The following is a 26362-nucleotide window of genomic DNA, read 5'->3' as shown; positions in this document are numbered from 1 at the left end:
ACCCCCACCACCCCTCATTTCTTCTAGACCTATAACTAGACTAAAGTCCCAACAGGCCCCTAGGGTACAAAGTATCACACATGAGGAGGTACGTTATACTCCAAAAGAACTGTGTGAGTTTTCCAATTTATATAGACAGAAATCAGGGGAATATGTGTGGCAATGGATTTTAAGAGTGTGGGATAATGGTGGGAGGAACATAAGGCTGGATCAGGCTGAATTTATTGATATGGGCCCACTAAGCAGAGATTCTGCATTCAATGTTTTAGCTAGAGCAGTTAGAAAAGGTGTTAACAGCTTGTTTGGGTGGTTGGTTGAAACATGGATCAAAAGGTGGCCAACATTACCTGAGGTTGAAATGCCAGAACTGCCCTGGTATAATGTAGATGAGGGGATCCAGAAGCTTAGAGAGATTGGGATGTTAGAGTGGATTTATCATGCAAAGCCTGCTCTTACACCCCAGGAATGTCCAGAGGATGCACCTTTTACCAGAACAGTGAGAAATAAGTTTGTGAGACTAGCACCATCATCCCTCAAGAGCTCTGTGGTTGCACTTCTCTGTAGGTCAGATATTACTGTAGGAACTGCTGTCACTGAGCTGGAATCCTTAAACACAATGGGGATGACAGGATCCCGAGTTGGCAGAAGCCAGGTGGCAGCACTTAATCACCAAAGACAGGGTAGGCGCGGGTATTATAATAGACAACAAACTCAAAGGAGGCATCAAAATTATATGACACGCAGAGATTTGTGGCATTGGCTAGTAAATCATGGGGTGCCTAGAAATACAATAGAAGGGCAGTCTACTAAATTCTTGTTGGAGCTGTATAAACAAAAGAGTTCTAGGTCAAGGGAACAGAAGTCTAACCTGAATTACAAAAACACAGAGTCGCGGCCCCTTAATCAATTTCCAGACTTGAAACAGTTTACAGACCCTGAGCCCCTTGAATGAAGGGGAGGCCAGGTCCCTATGGGGGAGAAACCTGTTACACTGCCACAAATTTATACTGTTAACCTTCCTCAAAGTCTTCCCCAAGGAGACCGACGGCCTTTTACCAGGGTAACTGTGCATTGGGGAAAAGGAAATGATCAGATATTTCGGGGATTATTAGACACTGGTTCAGAAGTGACATTAATTCCAGGGGACCCAAAACGTCACTCTGGACCACCAGTCAGAGTGGGGGCTTATGGAGGCCAGGTGATCAATGGAGTTTTAGCTCAGGTTCGTCTCACAGTGGGTCCAGTGGGCCCCCGGACCCATCCTGTAGTTATTTCCCCAATTCCGGAATGTATAATTGGCATAGACATACTGAGCAACTGGCAGAATCCCCACGTTGGTTCTCTAACTCATGCAGTGAGGGCTATTATGGTGGGAAAGGCCAAGTGGAAGCCACTAGAACTGCCCCTACCAAGCAAAATAGTAAATCAAAAGCAATACCGTATTCCTGGAGGGATTGCAGAGATTACTGCCACTCTTAAGGACTTGAAAGATGCAGGGGTGGTGATTCCCACCACATCCCCGTTCAACTCTCCTATTTGGCCTGTGCAGAAAACAGATGGGTCTTGGAGAATGACAGTGGATTATCGTAAACTCAACCAGGTGGTAACTCCAATTGCAGCTGCTGTTCCAGATGTAGTATCATTGCTTGAGCAAATCAATACATCCCCTGGTACCTGGTATGCAGCTATTGATCTGGCAAGTGCTTTTTTCTCAATAGCTATTAGTAAGGACCACCAGAAACAGTTTGCTTTCAGCTGGCAAGGTCAGCAATATACTTTCACTGTCCTACCTCAGGGGTATATCAACTCTCCAGCCCTATGTCATAATCTTGTTCGCAGAGACCTTGATCGTTTCTCCCTCCCACAAGACATCACACTGGTCCATTATATTGATGATATCATGTTGATTGGACCTAGTGAGCAAGAAGTAGCAACTACTCTAGATTTACTGGTAAGGCATTTGCGTGTCAGAGGATGGGAGATAAATCCAACAAAAATACAGGGGCCTTCCACCTCAGTAAAATTTCTAGGTGTCCAGTGGTGTGGGGCATGTCGAGATATCCCTTCTAAGGTGAAGGATAAATTGCTGCATCTGGCCCCTCCCACAACCAAAAAAGAGGCACAACGCCTAGTGGGTCTTTTTGGATTTTGGCGACAACATATTCCTCATTTGGGTGTGCTACTCCAGCCCATTTATCGAGTGACCAGAAAAGCTGCTAATTTTGAGTGGGGACCTGAACAACAGGAGGCTCTGCGACAGGTCCAGGCTGCTGTGCAAGCTGCTCTACCACTTGGGCCATATGATCCAGCAGATCCAATGGTGCTGGAAGTGTCAGTGGCAAATAGAGATGCTGTCTGGAGCCTTTGGCAGGCCCCTATAGGAGAATCACAACGCAGACCCTTAGGATTTTGGAGCAAAGCCTTACCATCTGCTGCAGATAACTACTCTCCTTTTGAGAAACAGCTTTTGGCCTGCTACTGGGTCTTAGTAGAGACTGAACGCTTAACCATGGGCCACCAAGTTACCATGAGACCTGAGTTGCCTATCATGAGTTGGGTGTTGTCTGACCCACCAAGCCATAAAGTTGGGCATGCACAGCAGCACTCTATTGTAAAGTGGAAATGGTATATACGAGATAGAGCCAGAGCAGGTCCTGAAGGCACAAGTAAGTTACATGAAGAAGTGGCACAAATGCCCATGGTTTCCACTCCTGCTGCCACATTACCTTCTCTTTCCCAGACCAGAGCTATGGCCCCTTGGGGAGTTCCTTACAGTGAATTGACCGAGGAAGAGAAAACTCGGGCCTGGTTTACAGATGGTTCAGCACGATATGCAGGTACCACCCGAAAGTGGACAGCTGCAGCATTACAACCCCTTTCTGAGGTGTCCTTGAAGGACAGTGGTGAGGGGAAATCCTCCCAGTGGGCAGAACTTCGAGCAGTGCACCTGGTTGTTCATTTTGCTTGGAAGGAAAACTGGCCAGAGGTGCGTTTGTATACTGACTCATGGGCTGTTGCTAATGGTTTGGCTGGATGGTCAGGGACTTGGAAAGACCACAATTGGAAAATTGGTGACAAAGAGGTCTGGGGAAGAAGTATGTGGATAGACCTTTCTGAGTGGGCAAAAAACATGAAGATATTTGTGTCCCATGTGAATGCACACCAGAGAGTGACTTCAGCAGAGGAAGATTTTAATAATCAAGTGGATAAGATGACCCGTTCTATGGATACCAGTCAGCCTCTTTCCCCAGCAACTCCTGTTATTGCCCAATGGGCTCATGAATAAAGTGGTCATGGTGGTAGGGATGGAGGTTATGCATGGGCTCAGCAACATGGACTTCCACTCACCAAGGCTGACCTGGCTACAGCCACTGCTGAGTGCCCAATCTGCCAGCAGCAGAGACCCACACTCAGCCCCCAATATGGCACCATTCCCCGAGGTGACCAGCCAGCTACATGGTGGCAGGTTGATTACATTGGACCACTCCCTTCATGGAAGGGGCAGCGATTTGTTCTAACTGGAATAGACACATACTCTGGATATGGGTTTGCTTTCCCTGCACGCAATGCTTCTGCCAAAACTACCATCTGTGGGTTTACAGAATGCCTTATCCATCGTCATGGTATTCCACATAGCATTGCTTCGGATCAAGGAACACACTTCACAGCAAATGAAGTGCAGGAATGGGCACATGCTCATGGAATTCTCTGGTCTTACCATGTTCCCCGTCATCCAGAAGCAGCTGGATTGATAGAACGGTGGAATGGCCTTTGGAAAACTCAATTACGGTGCCAACTAGGTGGCAAAAACTTGAAAGGCTGGGGTAATGTTCTCCAGGAAGCTGTGTATGCTCTGAATCAGCGTCCGCTGTATGGTGCTGTTTCTCCCATAGCCAGGATCCATGGGTCCAGGAACCAAGGGGTGGAAATGGGTGTGGTGCCACTCACTATTACTCCTAGTGATCCACTCAGAAAATTTTTGCTTCCTGTCCCTGCTACCCTGAGTTCTGCTGGTTTGCAGGTTTTAGTTTCAAAACGAGGTGTGCTTTCTCCAGGAGAAACAACAGTGATACCACTGAACTGGAAGTTAAGATTGCCACCTGGCCACTTTGGGCTACTTATGCCTCTGGATCAACACACCAAGAAGGGGATTACATTATTGTCTGGGGTAATTGACCCTGACTATCAGAAGGAAGTAGGACTGCAACTACATAATGGAGGTAAAGAAGAGTTCTCTTGGAATATAGGAGATCCCCTGGGGCGTCTATTAGTACTACCATGCCCTGTGATTAAAATCAATGGAAAACTGCAACAACACAATCCAGGCAGGACCACTAATGGCTCTGAGACTTCAGGAATGAAAGTTTGGGTTACCCCATCAGGCAAAGAACCACGGCCAGCTGAAGTGCTTGCTGAGGGGAAAGGGAATGGGTAGTGGAAGAAGGTAGTGATAAATATGAACTTCGACCACGTGATCAGTTACAGAAATGAGGACTATAATGCTGTTTTGTTTGTGTTATACTATTTAAGTTGTAAGATATCAAGTTTAAGAATGAATGTTGCCCAAGGATTTGCACCCTATTCTGGAGAGATTTAATGTGTTTCCAGTTATATGCAGGACAGTTGAGTATTGTCAGGTAAAAGAAAAGATGTGTGCTTATTTGTTTTCATTTGGAAATTAAGTATGGTCTAAGGTGATATATATATATATATAGGTGCCAAGTTGACAAGGGGTGGACTGTCATGGTTAGGGACAGGTGTCAACTTGGCCAAGTTGTGTTACCTGTTCATCTGATTGGGCAAGCGCTGGCCTGTCTGTTGCAATGAGGACATTTCATGGGATTAGGTCATGATCACGTCAGCTATATCCACAGCTGATTCCATTTGTAATCAGCCAAAGGGGAGTGTCTTCTGGAATTAGTGATGCTAAATGCAGTCATGGGAAGCCTTTTAAGGAGGACTCAGAGGAGACAGGTTCCATTCCTGCTTTGGCTGGTGAGCCTCTCCTGTGGAGTTCGTCCAGGCCATCCATTGGAGTCATCGGCTTCGCAGCCTGCCCTGTGGATTTTGGACTCTGTGTTCCTACGGTCACGTGAGACACTTTCATAAATTTTATATTTGCAAGTGTTCCCTGTTGATTCTGTTTCTCTAGAGAACCCTAACTAATACAAGTTCCTTATAAGTGTTGTTTTAGCTACATCCTATAAAGTTGTTTTATTTTATTATTGAATATACCTATGATAAAATGCACATATCTTAAGTATACAACTCAATTCAATGAGTTTTGACAAGTGTAAACATTCACGTTGCCATCACCCAAATCAAGACATATGACATTTCCATCATCCCGAAAAGTTCTGGGGGTCCATTTTGGATCAGTCCCTCTTCCACCACCAAAGGGTAACCTGCATTAGAACTATGCTTGTATAGAACTTCATCTTAATGGAATCATGCAATATCATTTCTTTTATGTCCAGCTTCTTTCACTTGGTATGTTGTATATATCAGTAATTTGTTATTTTTATTGCCCAGTAGCATTCCATTGTATGGATATATACTATTTTTTCATCTGTTCTCCTGCTGAGGAATGTTTGGTTTATTTACAGTTTTTGGCTATTAGCAGTAAAGCACCTATGGACATTTAAAACATATTTTTATTGACAAATCTTCACACACATACAGTCCATACATGGCATACAATCAGTGACTCCCAGTATCATCACATAGTTGTGTATTCATCATCATGATCATTTTTAAAACATTTGCATCACTCCAAAAAAAGAAGTAAAAAAGCCCTCATATATCTCATACCCCTTAGCCCTCACTCTCATTGACCACTAGTAAGTATTTCAATCTACCCAATTTTTTACCATTTACCCCCCCACTATTTACATATTTTTTAATCCTTTTTTTTACTCATTTGTCAATACCCTGGATAAAAGGAGCAACAGACACAAGGTTTTCATAATCACACAGTCACATTATAAAAGCTTTATCGTTATACAATCATCTTCAAGAATCAAGGCTACTGGAACACAACAGTTTCCCTCTAGCCACTCCAATACACCATAAACTAAAAAGGGATATCTATATAATGCATAAGAATAACCTCCAGGATAACCTCTTGACTCTGTTTGAAATCTTTCAGCCACTGAAACTTTATTTTGTCTCATTCCTCTCTTCCTTCTTTTGGTCAAGAAGGTTTTCTCAGTCCCATGATACCAGGTCCTGACTCATCCTGGAATTTCTGTCATGCATTGTCAGGGAGATTTACACCCCGAGAGTCATGTCCCATGTAGAGGGGAGTGCAGTGAGTTTACCTGCTGAGTTGACTTAGAGAGAGGCCACATCTGAGCAACAAAAGAGGTTCTCTAGGGGTGACTCTTAAGCATAATTGTACGTAGGCTTAGCCTATCCTTTGCAGGAATAAGTTTCATGGGGCAGACCCCAAGATCGAGTGCTCAGCCTATTGAACATTCTTATATAAGACTTGTAGATATAAATTTTCGTTTTTTCTGGGTAGATATCTAGGAATGGAATATCAGGGTGTTAGTGTAAGAATTCTGTTAGTTTTAATATATAGTATTTCATTATTAGTTTAATGCTAATTTAAAAACATTTCCATTACAAGTTTTTTCTTTGACCTGTAAGTTATTTGGAAGTATGTTTTAAAATTCCTACATGTATGGGATTTTTTATTGTTGTTATTGCTGATTTCTAACCTAATTGCATTATGGTTGCGTAATGTAGTCTTTATGACACTGATTTTTTAAAAATGTTTTATGACTTGCTTTACGGCTTCATCTATGGTAAATTTAGTGAATTATTATTTGTATGCTTGAAAAGAATATATATTCTTAAGTGTTTATTTCAATAAGCTTATTAATAGCACCATTCAGATTTTCTGAGCACTCTCTGATTTTTGCCTCCTTGATCTGTCAATTACTATAAAAAGTTGTATTAAAATCTCCTCCCTCCAATGGTGAATTTATTGGTTTCTCCTTGTAGTTTTACCTAGTTTACTTTTAAAAATATTTTGTGCCTTTATTCTGGATATGCAAATTTAGAATTATTATTGTATCAAACTGTAAATTTTATTATAGCAAAATGTAAAATCATCAGTGACTCATTTTTTAAAAATTTTGTACCAAATAAACATTTTTTTGCTTTAGTCTCTCATGCATAAGCTAAAGTTTTAAAATATGAATTACCATCTATTTCCAACACCCTCCAATATTGACATTCCTTTGTTTTTCCTCATGCAAAAACATTTTTTAATTTGTACATTTAGTCACTATCATTATACTCTCTAGGCATTCCTAGATTATACTATCTCAGTCTTTATCGTCTATCTTTCCTTCTGATTTCCTTTGTGCCCCCAGGGCCTCCTCCCTCTATCATTCTCACATTCAGCTTCATTCGGAGTTCTAACATTATTGTGTTACAGTTAAGTAGCATTGTGCTATCTATTTGTCTCTTTATCTCTTATAATGCTTTTTCCCTTCGTGCCTATTTTGTCTAATGTTAATATTTGGCATCAGCTTTCAGCCTCCTTTCTGTTAGTATTTATTTATATGCTTTTCCCATAATTTTACTTTCAGCCTACATATTCCTATGCTTTTTTAAAAAGTTCTTTATTGTTAAATATTATATATATACAAAGAAAAAAAAGCAATGATTTTTAGAGTACTTTTCAACAAGTAGTTACAGAACAGGTTTCAGAGTTTGTTATGGGTTGCCATTCCACTGTGTCAGATTTTTCCTTCTAGCTGCTCCAAAACACTGGAGGCTAGAAATATATATTTTTTTCTTTTTTGTGAAAAGCAACATGTATACAAAAAAGCAATAAATTTCAAAGCACATCACAACAATTAGTTGCATAACAGATTTCAGAGTTTGGTATGAGTTACAGTTCTACAATTTTAGGTTTTTACTTCTGGCTGCTCTAAGACTAAAAGAGTCTAAAAGAAATATCAATATAATGATTCAGCAATCATACTCATTTGTTAAATCCTACCTTCTCTGTCAAACTCCATCATCATCTTTGATCTTTCTCTCACTCTCTACTTACGCTTTTTTTTTTTTTTTGCCATGGGCAGGCACCAGGAATCGAACCTGGGTCTCTGGCATGGCAGGTGAGAGCTCTGCCATGCGCCACCATTACCCGCCCTCTGCCTATGCTTTTAATGAGGACTGGGCTGAAAGCCATAAGACGTCCACTCTAGTCCTGATTGTATCCTGGAGTCTTAGTTTCCTCGTCTTTCAGTTGGGTGTAAAATACTTGCCTTGCCCATCCCATGTCACCATGTTTTGAGAATCAAATGAAATAAGGTATGTGGAATTATGTTGAAAGCTGTATTTTGCATGTCGTTGTTATTACCACTTAACAGTGTATGGCTTCCAAAGCTTAGTATTCTACCATCACTTTAAAACATTCTGTCCCAAACTAAATTCTTCATCCTTTCTTCCACCAAAATAGTTTTGGCTTCTTGAGCACCTAAGTAGCAGGTGTTATGTTCAGCCCTGCCCTCAAGGAGCTCATGGTCTAAAGGAAGGCTGACCTATAAATCATCCACTAGGAGTGTTGTTGAAGAGATTCTTACAGGTTCTGCAGAAGGTCCTGTAGGGAGAGGTGAGCCCCGTGGGAAGGAGGGTGACTGAGTCAGGGAAAGCTTCCCTGAAGGTCAGAAGAAGCTCATTTCCCCATTTCTGCCAAATTTACTAGAACCATCATCGATTATTCCCCCAGCACCAGCACACAGACGGGGTTATACAAAAGCTTTCTTCACTGCATAACTTCAAGAATCCAGGCTCTTTCCATCTGGCAACAACTCAGTGTCCGGGGCCTGGAAGCCCTTTATTAGCTCCTCCAGCTTCCTACTCCCTGATTAGATAAGAGTCTGAGGTCTGCCAGGTCTGAGGGGGCTACCGCATTCCACTGGCAAGAACCTAATGCCATGGCCCCAGCCTGGCTTCAAGGGAAACTGGCAATTGTAGTTTTCCGGAGTACTCGGGCGGAGGAAAGGAGATTGGTGGGCATCTAACTGGTCTCAGCCTTAGCTGCCTTAGAGACATCTTTGACACCAGCCCCTCTTGACTTATATTATTTTTTCTGCTCTTCATACATAGGCCTGGACCATGGAGGAGAGGGAATCGCTTAAGTGGTCCCAGGTATTCACTTCCTGTTGGAGGGGACCTGCAAATTCCTTCTGCCATCTTGTTCACGTTACTAATTCTGCCAGCCAAAATAACCCGATGTGGCACCTAGACCAATGGCTAGACCAGGGCATAAGGTAGGAACCCATTATTATATTTTTTTTAATGCAGGCATTCCATCAGCTCTGGATGTTGGTAGAGCTTAGAAGTTATTTGTAAGGCTAAATTAAGCTCGACTCTTGGGTGTGTCTGACAGGGAGAGAGAGAAGGGAGTTTTTTAATATGTCATTAAGGATGGGAGGACTTAATTTTTTAAAAAAAGTTTGTGCCTGTTTTTGTACCTGTTAAATGGGAGAGCAATAATTTTTTAGGATTAAGTGAATTAATATAGTAAAAAGCATAGACCGGAGCTGGTACATCTTTAATTGTGAATATTGTCATCATTAAAGACAGGAGAAAAATGGTCACCTGAAATCTGAGTGATGGACTAGAAGGGGCCCCAGAGCGGGCAGTGTCTAATCCCCATGGTCCACAGCGCTTTTCTTGGTGGTAGGTTTCTCCGCATGCTCTTGGCTTTGAGCTTACATTTTAGCCTCAAGCTGTTGGTAAAGTAAGTGGCATTTATTTTAATAGCCTCTGAAGTGTGGGCTCCCCTAGCTCAGTCCCTGCTTCTTGCGTGTTTTGGTCCTGCTCTTCCTTTTTAATTAATCTGATAAACTGATTTCTCTGGAATTACTGCTTGGAGCTAGTGCAAAGTTTCCTGCTTCACACAAAGGTGCATTTTGACAAGGGCCTTCTGGAGCGCATGCCCTACCCTTCACATCCCGGCCTGTGGGAGGGAGAGATGGGGCAGCATCCAAGCCAGAGGGCAGGGAGAGAGATTCAGGCCATCTGCCTCCCCTAAAACAAGACAGATCCTCTCTGCACATCCCTCGTGGTGGCTGGGGAGGGCGAGGAAGGAGGGAGGGGAACGTGGCAGAGACGTGGGATCAATAAATTTCTAATTGAGCACTGTGCTAGGGGATGGGGACAGGATATAAAAATGAGTAAGAGTTGTCCTTCCGTTCAGGGAGTGAGGGAAATAAATGCAAGGGCGCAATTAATAAGTGTGCAAAATAAACTATGCTTAGTGGTAAAAGAGACACAAACTAGAGTGTAGACAGGCATGAGAGATTAATTCACATTGGAGGTTTGGGACGCTTCTATGAAGAGGTTCATGGTGACCTTTTTTTTTTTTTTAAACATTTTTTAATTGTAAAATATAACGTATATACAAAGCAAAGAAAGAAAAAGCAATAATTTTCAAAGCACACTTCAACAAGTAGTTACAGAACAGATCCCAGAGTTTGTCATGGGCTACTATACTACCATCTCAAATTTTTCCTTCTAGTTGTGCCAAAACACTGGAGCCTGGAAAGAATATTAATATAGTGATGCAGCAATCATACGCATTTGTTAAATCCTATCTTCTCTGTTATACCTCCTCCTTCTCCTTTAATCCTTCTCCCAATCTATAGGGATCTTTAGGCAATGCCCGTTTGGACTTTTTCATGTTGAGAAGGAATGTTGACACTAAGAATAAGGGGATGTGATTAGTTGATAATTTTGGAGAGGCTGATCCCTCTGGGTTTTGAGATTTATCTAGCCAAGGCAACCTCCAGAAATGATAGATTCCAGGAAAGCAAACTGAGTGCACGAAACCTTTATAGAGTCTCAGCTCAAGTCCTAGATGTTCTTAAGTGTCAACAGGCGTTAACTGTATAGTTTAAAATTTAGACTCCATATTTGTGCCTACATAAATAGTTGGTAAAGGTAAAATGTTATAACTTTGGGTGTTTGTTATTAAAGTTAGACCTTGTCTTTGGATAAAAAGGAAAAAAAAAAAAGAATCAACTGAAGTGATGTTGGTTGAGGTTTAGCAGACCAAGGCAATTAGCACTGTGTAACTAAGGCTTGCATAAGAGTAGCCTCCAGAATAGCCTCTTGACTCAATTTAATCTCTTAGCCACTGATGCCTTGTTTTATTACACTTCTTTTCCCTTTTTTGGTCAGGAAGATGTTGTCGATCCCACAGTGCCAGGACCAGACTCATCCCTGGAAGTCACGCCACATGTTGTCAGGGAGACTTTCACCCCTAAATGTCATGTCCCACATAGCGGGGAGGGTAATGATTTTTCTTGTAGAGTTGGGCTTAGAGAGAAAGAGACTGCATCTGAGTAACAAGGGTTTCCTGGAAGCAACTCTTAGGCCTCATTATGGGTAGTCTTAGCTTTTCTCGTACAGAAAAGTTTCATAAGGGCAAGCCTCAAAATCAAGGGCTTGACTGAAAATGTGGAGCTGTGTTCCAGTAGCCATGTTTCTTGGAGATAATTGTATAATGATAAAGCTTTCACAGTGTGACTGTGTGATTGTGGAAACCTTGTGTCTGATGCTCCTTTTATCTACCTTGTCAACAGACGAGTAGAACATATGGAATAAAAATAAATAATAGGGGAACAAATGTTAAAATAAATTTAGTTTGAAATGCTAGTGATCAATGAAAGGGAAGGGTCTGGTATGTATGAGTTTTTTTCTGTTTTCGTTTTATTTCTTTTTCTGAATAGATGCAAATGTTCTAAGAAATGATCATGATGATGAATATGCAACTATGTGATGATATTGTGAATTACTGATTATATATGTAGAATGGAATGATCAAAATAAGAATGTTTGCGTTCGGTGTTTTTTGGTATTTAAAAAAAATTTTTTTAATTAAAAAAATCAAGGTCTTGGCCTGTTTTCAGGGGAGTCCTCAATGGTAGAGAGGGTACCCAGGGTTTCCCAGATGGGAAAGTTTATGTATATATATTTAATATATACTATATATATATATATATATATATATATATATATATATATATATATATATATATATATATATATATATATTTCAGACCCTCAAGGGACTCTACCAATACTTTTAATTATCAGCCCACCATCGTCTGAGATTTATCTTGGTATTACATTCAGCTGCACAGAATTACAAGGCCTCCAGGATTTGGGTTTGTTTAAATGAGCTGTCCGGATTTAGATTGTGTGTTACAGAAAATGTAGGATCTAGACATAATAAACCTCTCTGCCTGTGGTCTCACGCAGCAGGTGAAGGTCTAGAGTACACACACTATCATCTTTTAGCCTATGTTCTGTCCCAGCCAGACTGGCTTTGTTTTTAACTTTAATTGAGGCCTGATCTCTTTTTTGGTTATTTTGACTGTTATTGTCTATAGTTATGCCAACTTTCAGGGCTGCAGCACTCCATTTTTGGGACTTAGGTGTCACAGAGTTATTCAAAGTTCCAGGGAAATACCAGCTGATATGCATATAGCTCAGTGTCTCAGTATCTAGAAATACATTTACAACTTCAGATTATGTGTGGCTGCTATAAGGGTTTACGATCTAGGCTCCAATTTTCTTATAAGTATTTTTTGAAAGAGACCTTAGCATATTTGTTCTTTTGTTTCTGACTTATTTTGCACAATACATTGTCCCCAAGGTTTATTCAGTTTGTTGCATGCCTTTTGACATCCTTCCTTTTTGTAGCCACACCATATTCTATCATATAAATATATCACAGTTTGCTTCTCCATTATTTTGTACCCTTCGGCTCCCTCCATCCATTGGGCATCATGGATAATGTGCAAAATAAACAGACCGGTATCCTCACTTGGTTATACAATCAGCAGCGCTCTCAATTTTAGACAATATTCATTGATCCAGAGTGACAAAGAACCAACAAACACAGCGTCATGATGACCTTTTTATCAGTATATTGGAGCTCTTTCCCTGCCATGTTGAGGTTGGGTGGAGACAAGACTGGGGTGAAGTCAAGATTTGGCTCCACATACCCCACCAGCATGGCAGAGGAAGGCTCTGCGGCAGAGCTGCTGGAGGCGTGACACTGCTTTACCAGAGGTGCTGAAGACCATCCTTGCCCACAGTGGCCTGGCACATGGAATGTGGAATCTGCAAGCTGCCAAAGCCATAGAGAAGTACCAGGCCCATTTCTGAGTGCTTGCATCCAACTGTGATGAGTCTATGTGTTGTCAAATTGGTGGTGACTGTTTGTAATGGACACAAAATCAACCTAGCTATGGTTGCTGACAACAAGAAACTAAGGGAATAGATATGTCTCTGTAAAATCAGCAGAGAAGGAAAACGCCATTAAGTGGTTGGTTGCAGTTGTGTTGAGGTTGTTGAGTTTGACAGCAGAGAATCTCAGGCCAAGGATGTCAATGAAGAATATTTCAACTGCAAGAAATAAACAAATAAGAATTTGGCTCTCAAAAAAAAAAATTGGATTTTCTACAAATACTATAACACAGAAAGAAAAGAAAATCACGCACAGTCATTCAAAGTGATCTCTATTATCTCAGGATGATAGGATTATGGGTAAGTTCTGTTCTCTCTGCTTTTCTGTATTTTTAAGTCTTCTTTAATGCGTTTTACAATAAAGAAAATACACATTTATGAAAACAAAATGTAAAACCCAAGACAAATGTAAAACCCAAGGCTAACATTTCAGTATATCATCTTCCTATTCTTTCTGCAATACATGGTTTTGTCTTTCTGTTCATACAATTATATATACTGCTCTTTTCAACTTCTCAGCACTTGCCCTGCTTTTTCTAAATGCCTCATAAATATAACTGAGAAGTCCTGGGACATAATTTATATAGACACTTTCCTTAGACTGTATGGTTGTTAGAAAATATTTGCTATTATAAATAAACCTTTGTGCAACCTTTTGCATGATTCTTTTTTAATTTGGAATTCTTTTAGGATAGATTTTTTAAAAACTTATTTTGAAATATTTATAGATTCACAGGAAGATTCAAAGAAACATGTAAGGCGGGCCCATGTACCCTTCACCCAGCCTCCCCCAATGTTAACATTTTGCATAACCTATAGTTCAATATCATGGCCAAGAAATTGACATTGGTGCAATCCATGGAATTTATTTAGATTTCATCCCTTAGACACTTACTCGTATACGTGTGTGTATATGTGTGTGTGTAGCTCTGTACATTTTAATAACATGTAGCTTTGTGTAACTACTACCATAGTCAAGGTGCTTAAATGTATCAGTACCACAAGATTTTCAGAATAGATTTTTAGAGGAAGGATTCCTAGATCAAGGGTTTGATATTTTTCTCCTTTAATAATTCTGAAAGAAGGAAAAAGAAAGAAAGAAAGAAAGAAGCAATGCTTATGGTTAAATAACTAAATAAAACTTCTATAGAAATGTCAAAGAAGTAAAAGTTTCCCATCACCCCCTTCTCCTGGACACTCCACACAGTTGACCATTGTTAATGGTTTGTTATGAATTTTTAATTTTTTTTGGGGGGGGGTCCATGGTCCGGGAAACGATGCTATGAATTTTTACAAACATTTTTTATGCATGGTTTAAATATTTTAAAGGCCTTGATAATTATTCATAAATTGTTGCAGGTCACATGCCACAGTCGTTTGTGAGATTTAAAGTATTTTTCACTTTTTCTCTGATTACAGAAATACAATATGTCATTGTAGGAGTCATAGCATTTTTAAAGAAAAATTTGATGTCATCCATCATCCCACCTGTAGAGATGACCAATATTTTAGAGTATTTCCTTCTAGGCCACACATCACAGGTGTCATGAGATGAGCACAAGCACCAGATCCAGAGATAGCACACGGCAGTGCCCAGTCCGTGCATGGATGCTTTAATAGAGTTGGAATTCCCTTCTGTATTTGGCATTGTTTCCACGTTTTTTCTGACTTAATATAGTGAGCATTTTTCCATATCTTTAAAAGTTCTAATAATCTTGGGATAACTGTCCAAGTATCTGTAAATATTTGGATTCTTCCCTGGCTTGCTTAGACTAGATTCCTAGAAGAAAATGAGTATTTTTAAAACTTTTTTTGATGCCTATTGTTCAGATGCTTATTCTTTTCCAAAAATATCAAATTTGCATTATGGAGATAAGATGTTAGTAGCGAGGGATATTGGTGAGCACATGGCAGTTGTTTAGATGGCTTCTGAGAAGTGGCGAGCTGGATGGTCGGTGGCTCCTTCCAGCAGGTTGGTCCCTCACCTTCATGGGTCCCTGTCCTGAGTATTCACAAGTATTTACTAAGCACCTTCTCACACTGCATTGTTCCAGGTGTTGGAGATAGTGCGGGGAACAAGACAGCTCTCTGCCCCTTGGAGAGCTTTCATTCTGATGGGGGTGTCAGAAAATATACAAATACATATAAAATATAATGGCTGACAATGAACAAATTATGAAGAAAGGTAAAGTGTGGTCTGGGCACAGAGCATGGTGGCGCCATTTTTAATTGGGTTCTAGAGCACAAATGCTGCTTCAGGGAAGTTAGAATCACCTTGGGGAGCTTTAAAAATCCCAGTGCCCAGGCAACACTCCAGAACGATTAAATGCAAATCACTGGATGTAGAACCCAGGAGTCTTTTTTATTTTAAATCCCTCAAATGATTCCAGTGTACAAGCAGGGTAAAGAACCAGTGGTCTAGGGCAGCTCTGTCCAATAGAAATACAACATGACCCACAAATGTGATTTAAAATATTCTATTAGCAGTGTTTCAAACACTAAAAAAGAAACAGGTGAAATTAATTTTAATAATGTATTTAACCTAATATAATATATCCAAAATATTATCGTTTCATCCTATGATCAGTTTAAAAATTATCAGTGAAAGCTTTTCCTTTTTTTTATTATTTTTTTTAATTTACTCTTCGAAATCCAGTGTGCATTTTATATTCACAAGCACATTTCAATTCAGACCAACACATTTTGTGGGCTCTGTAGGCACACGTGGCCACTGTATCAGATAGCACAGCCTAGAGGAAGAGCTTTCCAGGCAGAAAAAGTGTTAAAACATGAATGCATTGGTGAGCTTGAGGTACTTCTAAGAAGCAAGTGTGGCTTGCTTCTTAGAAGTACATCTAAGGGGTAAATGAAGGTGGGAATGGTAAGAAATGAGGTCAAAGAGATAGCCAGGGCCTAGCATTTAGGATTTGCTCTAAATGTGATGGTGGGAAAGCACTGGACACTCGTAAAGCAAGAAATGGTTTGCTGCGCTTTACCTTTTTTTTTTTTTTAACTGGGTCTCTAACACTTATTTTTCAACTTTTCATTTTGAAATAATTTCAAAGTTACAGGACAGTTACATAAATAATACAGAACCCATAATGAGAACTCCAGCTTACTCCCCAACCAGATGCCCAGATCCACCAACTTTTAACATTTCACCACATCTGTCATATCATTCTATACATCTATCCATTTATCTGTGTCTGCCCGTCCATTTGCCTGTATATCTGTTTTCTAAACATACTCCTTGAACACTTCATATTTCCATGTACTTTCCCTAAGAACAAGTGTATTTACTTATGTAACCACCTTAAATATAGTTACCAAGTTTAAGCAATTTAACATTGATATAATGCTCACAGTCTATATTCCAGTTTTTTCGTATGTCCCGATGATGTCCTTTTGGGCATTTTCACCTATATTATTAAATCCAGTCCAGGACCATATTTTGCATTTAATTGTAATTGTCTCTTTACTGCCTTTTTTTTTTTTTATTGTGGAAACAGATGCAATATAAACTTTCCCATCTCAACCACTCCTAAGCAGACCATTCAGTGGGATTAATTACATTCACATATACTGCTACCTCACCACCCACCGCCCATTACCAGAACTTGCCCATCACCACTAATAGAAACCATGTACCCTATCACTCCTCCTCTCCCACTCCTGTTAATCTGTACTCTATTTTCTGTCTCTCTTAATCTGCATATTCCAGCTATTTCATATAAGTGGAATCATATAACATCTGCCCATCTGTCTGATATTTCCACTCAACATGATGTCTTCAAGGTTCTGATTTACCTTTTTTAAAAAAATCTTTATATGATGTTAGAATGTTAAAAATGTGACATATTTGGAAGCCATTGCTTGTGAAGTCATTTGCATACTCTAGCTGCAGAGATGCAACATTTGGTTCATTGCTATAAATGAGTACAGATTTTTTTCCTGAGCCATATGATTTGAAGTTTGCTCTTTTTACCAGTCATAATAATGAAATCATCTTTATTTATCCTTGTGTGTCTGACTCATTTCACTCAGCATTATATCCTCTGGGCTCATCCGTGCTGTTATATGCTTCAGGACCTCACTTTGTCTTACTGTTGCATAATATTCCATCATATGTATATACCACATTTTGTCCATCCACTCGTCGGTTGATGGACACTTGGATTGTTTTAATCTTTTGCTAGTTAGGAATAGTGCTGCTCTGAGCATCAGTTTAAAATGTCTGTTCGTGTCACTGCTTTCACCTCTTCTTGGTATATGCCTAATATTGGTATTGCCAGGTTGCAGCACTGCTCGATATTTAGTTTTCTAAGGAACAGCCAAACTGTTTTCCACAGTTGTACACACAGAATGTATAATGTACCATTATACATTCCCATCAGCAGTGAGTAAGTGTTTCAATTTCTCCACATCCTCTCCCAGCATTTGTGGTTTGCTGTTTGTTTAACAGCAACCATTCTTACAGGTGTGAGATAGCTCATTGTAATTTTAATTTGCATTTCCCTTATAGCTAATGAAGATGAGCATCTCTTCATGTGCTTTTTCTGCTATTTGTATTTGCTCTTTGGAAAACTGTCTATTCATATCTTTTGTCCATTTTATAATTGGGTTGTTTGATTTTTTGTTAAGTTGTATAATTTCTTTATATATACAGGATATCAAACCTTTATCTGATATATGGTTACCAAATATTGTCTTCCATTGAATTGGCTGCCTCTTCATCTTTTTCACTAACTCCTTTGAGAGCAGAAGCTTTTATTCTGAGGAGTTCCCACTTATCAATTTTTTCTTTCATTGCTTGTACTTTAGTTGTAAAGTTCAAGAAGCTACCTCCTATCACGAGGTCTTGAAGATGCTGATTTACCTTTTAAAAGGATCCTTTCACTTCTGTATTGGAAATAGTTTTCATGGAGGCCAGATTGGACGGGGAAGGCCAGATAGGGTTAGCCCACGTGAGAAATGCAGGTGGCTTAAATGTGAGAGATCACGGTGAAGATGCTAAAAAGTGTTTGGTTTCATGACACATAGTCAAAGGTAAAGCCCATTGGACTTTCTGATGGGTTTTTGTGGGCCGAGTGAGAAAGAGAAGAGTCAAAGATTTTTGCCCTTATCAAATAATGATAGAGCCTGGAATAGGGGTGTGGGTGGGAGGGGTAAATTTAGGAAGGGAAATAAGAATTTAATTTTATCACAGACCAATCAAAATAGAGTTTGCCTCTAAAATCTAGGACATGTGTGTCAGCAAAGGCCCAGGAAGTGTGGGAAAAGAGCAGGAAGTGTTCAGATGGTGGAGATCCCATTAGGTAGAAATGTGTATGGGGCTCAAGACCAGGGTACGGAAAATGTGACATAAGTACAATGATAGTGACTAAATGTACAAATTAAAAAATGTTTTTGCATGAGGAAGAACAAAGGAATGTCATTACTGCAGGGTGTTGAAAATAGATGGTAATTCATATTTTAAAACTAAATTTAACTTATAAGACTAAGCAAAAAATGTTTATTTGGTATAAAATTTATAATTTGACTAGTGCATTTCCTAATATAACTTATGTGGACAGCTCAATTGAACACCATAAGTCCATGGAACCTTGAGTAGGATATGAGATTTTGTAGGTTTGTCCAGAGTGATGAATATACAACTATGTGATGATACGGTGAGTTATTGATTACATACCAAGAATGGAATGATCATATGGTAAGAATGTTCATTTTTGTATATTGTTGTGTTTAAAAATTTTTAAAAATTTTTTAATTAATTTTTTAAAAAAATTACAGGAAAGAAACACATTCTTAATATGTGATCATTCCATTCTACATATATAATCAATAATTCACAATAGCATCACATAGTTGCATATTCATCATCATGATCAGTTCTTAGAACATTTGCATCAATTCAGAAAAAGAAATAAAAAGACAACAGAAAAATAAAACGAAAACAGAAAGAAAAACCATACACACCATGCTTCTTACTCCTCCCTTTTGTTGATCATTAGCATTTCAAACTAAATTTAACATTTGTTCCCCCTATTATTTATTTTTATTCCATATGTTCTGCGCATCTGTTGACAAGGAGATAAAAGGAGCATCAGACACAAGGTTTTCACAATCCCACAGTCACACTGTGAAAGCTACACCATTATACAATCCTATCGAGAACACAGCTCTACATTTTCAGGCAGTTCCCTCCAGCCTCTCCATTTGCTCTTGGATAACAAGGTGATATCTACTTAATGCATAAGAATAACCTCCAGGATAACCTCTTGACTCTGTTTGGGATCTCTCAGCCATTGACACTTTGTCTCATTTCACTCTTCCCCCTTTTGGTCGAGAGGATTAAAAAAAGTTTTTTAATAAAAAAAAAAAGTGACATAAGATGGGCTGGTGGAGCAAATCCTAGAGGGTCTTGAATGCCAAACTAAGGAATTTGAAATGTATTTGACAGTCATGGAGGGAGCCAGTGGAGATTTTCGAGTAATAACTGATATGATAGCATTTAATTTTATGTTTTATGTTTAATAACATTGTAAATTCTTGTGAGATAATTTTCAGTAAAAATGTTGTATGATTAGAACCAAGTTAAGAAAATCTCATGTGTCCAAAAAAAGGCCTTATGTGCAAAAGAAAAAACAAAAACAAAACAAACCTCATGTATGTATATTTTCAAAAGACAATAAAGTACATTATTAATCTGTTAGCAGAAATTGTTTCATGGTTGTTAAAAATATAGATAGGATTTTTTTTCTCTTCTTTCTACTTTTCCATATTTTCCAAATTTTCTTTAACGGAACATTACTTTTATACTGAGAATAAGTTTTTTAAATTAACAGATGCCTGCAGAATTGGAGGAGGGAGTAGATTGGATGGGTGTGAGTCACTGCAGTAACCCAGTAGGAAGGAAAGGAGAGGGTGAACTAGGGCAGGGGCTGGGGGAGGAGGAGGGAAGTGGGATGTGTACTTGTTGTCTTTTTGTTGGGTGTGTAAGAAAGCCTTACCACGAACAAGCTTGGAGTAAGAGGATGGCTTCTGGAATCAGGCTGCTGGAGTTTGAATCCTAGCTTGGTTATTTATTGGGCCAACTATCTGTGCTTTATTTTTTTTTTATCTGTAAATGAGAAAATAATTGAATCTACCCCAAATGGTTGTTCTAGAGAATGAATGACTGACTGTGAAGTTAACCACTTAGAACGGTGCACTGTTCAGAGTAGGGACTCAATATATATTAGCTCTTATTCTAGTGGTTCTGAGGGTGGATTATCCTGCCTGGAACTGATTAGATGAGGGCTCTCGTAGGATCTGCCTGCTTCCCAAAAGCATCTCCCAGAGCTGTCCTGTGCCAAGCTCGCGAGAGTGCATTTATCTCCACGCTACCAGTTTCCTCTCCTGTGGTTCCTCAGCTCTCAGGGGGAGAAAGAAACCAAGAAGTAGAAGACCTGGAGCGACTTTAATGGCCTGCCATTTAAGAAAAGCCGTTGGTTTGCTGAGTTCGTCTCACCTTTTCACACAGGAGAGGATTTACGTGGAGAGGGGCCGCATAAGACAGCACTTGCCTCCCTGAGTGGGAGAGAGAGGAAGATGGAGTTGGACTCACCATTTAAAACGAACTAAAACAAACAAAATTTTGACAATTGTTCAGCTACTTTAGAAGGCAATATGGAAGTTATCTGTTAAAAGTAAAATTGCCCATATCCCATGATCCAATCATTTGCTACTACTCAGTATCTCTCCTGGAGAAAAACTTGTTAACATATACTTAAAGAGTTATGCACATGCCTGCTTATTACAGTATTGTTTGAAAGGGAAGAAAAAAGAGAAATAACCCAAAATGTCCGTTCAATAGGGGAAGACAGGATGACACTGAAGTGGAATGCTGGGTACCATGTGAATTAAGTAGATCTTTTTATATCAATAAGGTTCTACTGAGCAAGAAAACAAAATGCAGAATATTGAGTGGAGTGGGATGGACAGACAAAGGTTACTGAAGTATTAGCCCTAACATTTTGATTTTTTATAAGAAGAATATATTTATGGATTATACATTTTTAAAAATCTCAGCAAGTAGAGTAGTTTTTTTAAAAAGGTGGGGCTGTCCTGTAAACAGTGGCCTCCCATCAGTAAAGCAGTTCATACAAGGGCTGCCTGGACCATTTGAGGGGATGGTACAGGACTGTGATTCCAAATTAGTTTTCATCAGAGGATATAGTGAGTATTGAATAAAACTAAATCTATTCTATTTAAAATACAGTCCCTTATTTTGAACTCTTTTTAAGGGATTAATGTTCAGGTTATTCTTTATTTTATGAACTATGATATATATAGACCATAGGTTTTTTCCCTAATAACCTTACTTGGTAACAACCTTAATTTTTGGTCTCTAAAATTTTGGGGGAAATTTTATTGGTCTTTGAAATGTAAATTTCTGCGAACTAGCATTGTGGGTTAGGCTGAATTAGTTGCCTTGGACTCCCTTTCAGACCTGAAATTCTCTCATTTCACGGTCACAGGCTGGACCTCTCTTCCCAGTGAGTCATTTTGCAAATGTGAGCTTTTGGATGGGGGATTGGGTACAGACGTGAACAGATCAGCACAGCTCTGCCACTGCAATGATTGTACAGTTCTCCACATGCAGTGAGTCAGTCCCTTTTAAGGCTAGCTGCCCTGTGGCCCCGAACATTCTCCAGCATCCAGACATTCTAATTAGCAGGCATATGCTGAAGGAGCTGGATGGGGAGGCGCTCCCAGATGCTTACAGCCTGATATACTTTATATGCAAGAGACAGTTTTGTACTCAGAGCCTCAATTTCCTCATATATAAAAATATTATCTGGAACGTACAGAAGCTGTACCCTCACCTCTACCCAGAAGCTGAAAAGAAGAATCAGACTCTAAAAGATAAACAGTGTGATCCAAACAGAATGAATGGAACAGAGAAGGGCAAAGGTCCTTAAAGAGACACATGGCTTCCAGACCATGGAGGCATACTTGTCACCAGCCTGGAAATTTAACAAATCGATGAAGAAAGGTCAGTTAACCCTGGATACTTTGAGGAAATTAAAAAAAAAAAAGCAAAGGTCACCGAGCAGAAAGGTGGTCTGGCCTGGCGATTTCCCCTATAGTGGAAACATCACCAATCCTGGCCCTGACCCCTAACACTGGAAACTTTTGGCTGCCTCCCTTAGTTCCAGTGCTTCGTCCACCAAGCCCCCTTCTGATTCACCCCTCTGGTCACCCCAGGAGGAAGGGCCTGCAGGGAGGGAACGTTCCAGCCAGAGGCCTCAGGTACCACTGTCCTGTTGCCCCATGGCTCTGTTTCCCCACTATTGGTTTACCCTTGGCAGTGTGGGGTATGCAGCTTTTTTGGGTGCTGGTTACCTTGAGTCCACCCTAGGAGCCGGGACCCTTCTGGACATGTTGGCAAGGTGTATTTTAGAGTCTGTGAGGCTGAGGTGGTGGACCCAGGCCTGGGGTGCCCTTGCTGAGGTCACAGCACCCATGTGGCCTCAGGGCTCACCTCCACAGGCAATGGCCCTGTATCTCCATTGGCCTCATCTTTTCCTGGAGATTCTCCAACTGGCAGTTCCCTGTTCTTGTGAAGACGAAAATCAGTAAGTGGGGGAGAAAGCGCTTTCTAAAACACTAAAGCACTGTACACATGCAAACTGTGTATACATGTAAATTATGATTATCTTTCAAATGGGATCACATGTGTATAAACTCTCGGAAGCCCAGAGCTGTGGGAAACTGACAGTTAGGCTCAAAAGAAATACCAGATTGGCCACCATGCCCACCCCTTTTCAGAGTTAGATTGTTAATGGTGGGTTTACCCAGAGGAAGAACCAAGATGGGAACTGAGTCCTGCTGTGGTTCAACAGGTGGCTGCCTCTCTGTGACGCCGGCTGAGTGGGGCTGTTGTTGAGTAAGGCGGGGCACGCAGGACCCTCCTCCAGAAGCCCTCTGCAGGTTCTCCAGGCGGGGCATACCGCCACATGGCTCACCGCACCCTGAGCTCCGGCTGTTGTTTTTCTACCTGATAAAAGTGACCCCAACAACCCCCAGCCACTCCTGTTTGCGGGGAGAGGCTTAGCGCTTGGTTAGCCAGCTCTTACTTGGGACACCCCCTCCGGGGAGCCCACCCTAACCGGGTGCCTGTTGGTGAGGTGCACCTGGAGTAGCTCTGCTATTCCTTTCCAAGGTCGTGTGCTCTAAGTGTCTTGGATTTGCATTTATATTTAGAAACAGTTTAGGGGGCTGTTAGGCTGGGTAGGGAGAGGAGGATGAGAGTATTACATCTGTTGTGCAGGGCACTGTTCTATGGGTTTTTACATATATTATCTTATTTAATTATTTAATTCTCACACAAACCATCCCTGTGTGATAAACTTATTATTGTCCCCAGTTTATAGATGAGGAACGTAAGGAACAGAGAAGCCTTAATTAACCTGTCCAAGGTGGGCAGCTATTAGAAAGTGACATGACCAGGCTTTAAACCAGGCAAGAAGTCTGATCACGAAGCCAGAACTCTTTATATCATTATTGCCATTTTTCTGATGCACAACTAAGGTAGAGAGAGACTTGCCCGGGTCATCCAGTTAGTGTGCAATGGTTCTGGGAATGCAGCCCAGTTCAGTTCACCTTCTGAGCTTCCCACCACTCTGTTCAACACCCACGGCTGCTTTTAATAGTCTATCACAATATATAATACCATAGTATAATGGTACAGAAGTATAATGTTATAATATAGTACAATGTTCTGGTATAGTGTAATATTCTATTAGAAGATTGCAATTTATTTAGTGAATCATCTGTTGTTGGACATTTAGCTTTTTTTAGTTTTTTCACTATTCTAAGTAATTGTTCAGATTGCATTAAAAAGAGAGAAATACTGTGTGGATTTATTTGATATATCACTTTGTTTGTTTTAATGGACTTAGGACAGATGCCCTAAGTTTTCAGAGGCTAGAAGAATTGGGGCTTTTGAGTTGACCACTTGAATGCAGAATGACATTCTGGTTAGGAATGGTGCCAGTGTGGAAAGAAGGGAAGAGCAGGCTGATGCCGAAGTCCAAGGATTTGGGTTTTCCTACTGAGATAGAAAATTTGGGATGCATTTTAGAAAATCTGTAATTCCCGCTTTTGCTATTTTAGTATTTCCTGATGTTTTCCAGTCCAACATCTCATTGACATTGCCCACGTATATGTGGGTGGGGCTGGGCAGATGGTAAGACAGTGCTCTTCTCCATCTCAGCCACACTCAGCCATCTGTGGTCACATCATCTGTCTCTCCCATGTCTTTTATTCCTTCTGCCCCTCTCCAGTTCAGTCCTCTTTCAAAGTTCCCCCTAAGCTTCAGCATCCCTGGTCAAAAACAGACAAGGAGGCCCCAGGGCCCCGCACCCACTTCTGACCGTAACGGTCTCCATCATCGCTCAGCGTGGTGCCAGCCATTTCCTAGCCCCCATCTCTTTTATCTGCGTAGCAACCCTATGTGATGGACCGCTGTGCAACCATACCATTTTACAGAGGAAGGAAGGAAGCTTCAAGACGTTGAAAACTTGCCCAAGACCATGTAGCTATGAAGCTTTCTTAAGTCCACGGCCATGTTCTAATCACCACCATGTATCCTTTGCAAACTTCATGATGCACCACCATATGACAGAAGACTCTGGGTCTGCAGAAAGACTTCAGAAGATCATAAAGAACATATTCAATGGCCTGCATTCTGCGTTTACAGGATGGGCTCACTTATGGAATGTAGGAACTGCAAAGGATCCTGGAGTACCTCTTTTTACTTTGTCTTTAAGTTGTGGCAAATGAAGTCCACAGAGATCAACTGAATTGTCTAAGGGAAAGATGGGGGCCCAACCAGATTAGCACCAGTGTCTTCTCTCCCCCACTCTGTGGCTCCTGGAGCGGCAGATGGCTGATAGATCCACCGGGCAGTAAACCTCAGGAGCAAAAGCATGAACCAGTAGGGCAGGTTTGAGGGAAACAGGAATACTTTTTAGCAGTGCTAGGGGTCAAGGGGAGTGTGAAGTCACAAGGATCTTCTGGTCTTCGCTCCCCACTCCAGCACACACCTAATTACCAGTTCTACTACGAAGGAAAATATATGAGAGAATACATAGTACACGGCAACATGTCCCAGTGCCTAAGAGCCTGGGCACTCATATCTAGGCAAGGTACTTCACCTCTCTGAGCCTCAGTTTCTTTACCACACAGTAGGGGTTATAAATATTTATGTTATATAAGTGAGAATGGAAATGACATAAAGCTTGTAATGAAACCGGTTGCAAGTTTGTGGAAAGAGGAGGAGAATCTTGGGGTGGTTTGAGTTGGTGGAAAAAAAGAGAACTCAAAACTGGTAACCAAATATATGATTTCAACAAAAGGCTGAAGTATTTCTTAATTTCATCTGATTCATTATTTCTCATAGACATTGTCAGAGGGGTGCTCATTTCACTTTCCCCATGTGGAGGCGGATTGTGGTGGAGGAGGTGGCTCTATGGCCTGGCCAGTAAGGAGTGAAGGATGGGTTAGATTTAGTTGGGGCCAGGGATAATACAGGAGTGGTTTTTATATCCTGTCTTGAAAGGGGTGAGAGATCAAGAGGAAGTAAGATTGTTAACATATAAAGTTGAAATCCAGATTCTTTCTATGACATCCCTTTGCTGTGTACCCTCAAATAAACCTTTCTCTGTCTCGATTGTCTCTTTGCCACAAAGTCATTGGGATGGTCACATAATAATAGTCACTTTACATACAGCATCTCCTTAATCCTCCAGGCAAAACTTACAAGATAGTTATTACCACTCCATATTTAGATAGAGGAGAAGACTGAGGTTCAGAGAGGTTAAATAACTTGTCTGAGGACACACAGCTAGCAAGATGTAGGCAATTTAAACCCAGATCTGACACCAAAGCTCTTGTGCTTCCCCATCTACCCAGGGCAGACATGAGTTTTGTAGGGTCTGAAGCTTATACAATTTGTGGGCCGCTCTTACAGAAAAACAATACGAAATCACAAATACAAAGGTAAATAGATACAAAAGTGAATATTTATTTA

The 26362-nt window shown here is 40.4% G+C and overlaps 1 protein-coding gene and 1 pseudogene across 3 annotated transcripts in view; both read left to right on the top strand.

Moving 5' to 3' along the window:
- Positions 1-26362, top strand: part of CCND3 (cyclin D3) — a 103759-nt gene that overhangs the window by 41104 nt on the left and 36293 nt on the right. For 2 of the 3 annotated variants that reach the window (XM_077161788.1, XM_077161786.1), the window contains exon 2: positions 9130-9293. The exons of the other annotated variant lie outside the window; for it this stretch is intronic. In XM_077161788.1, coding sequence (XP_077017903.1) covers positions 9273-9293 — 21 coding nt within the window. In that variant the 5' untranslated portion in view covers positions 9130-9272. The remainder of the gene's footprint in view (positions 1-9129; positions 9294-26362) is intronic. 3 annotated transcript variants of the gene reach the window in all.
- Positions 12066-25806, top strand: LOC143684646 (small ribosomal subunit protein eS12 pseudogene; annotated as a pseudogene).

The sequence above is a fragment of the Tamandua tetradactyla genome, chromosome 5 (genome assembly GCF_023851605.1).
Source record: "Tamandua tetradactyla isolate mTamTet1 chromosome 5, mTamTet1.pri, whole genome shotgun sequence".
NCBI classification, from domain to species: domain Eukaryota; kingdom Metazoa; phylum Chordata; class Mammalia; order Pilosa; family Myrmecophagidae; genus Tamandua; species Tamandua tetradactyla.
This window is presented reverse-complemented; position numbering and strand designations above follow the sequence as displayed.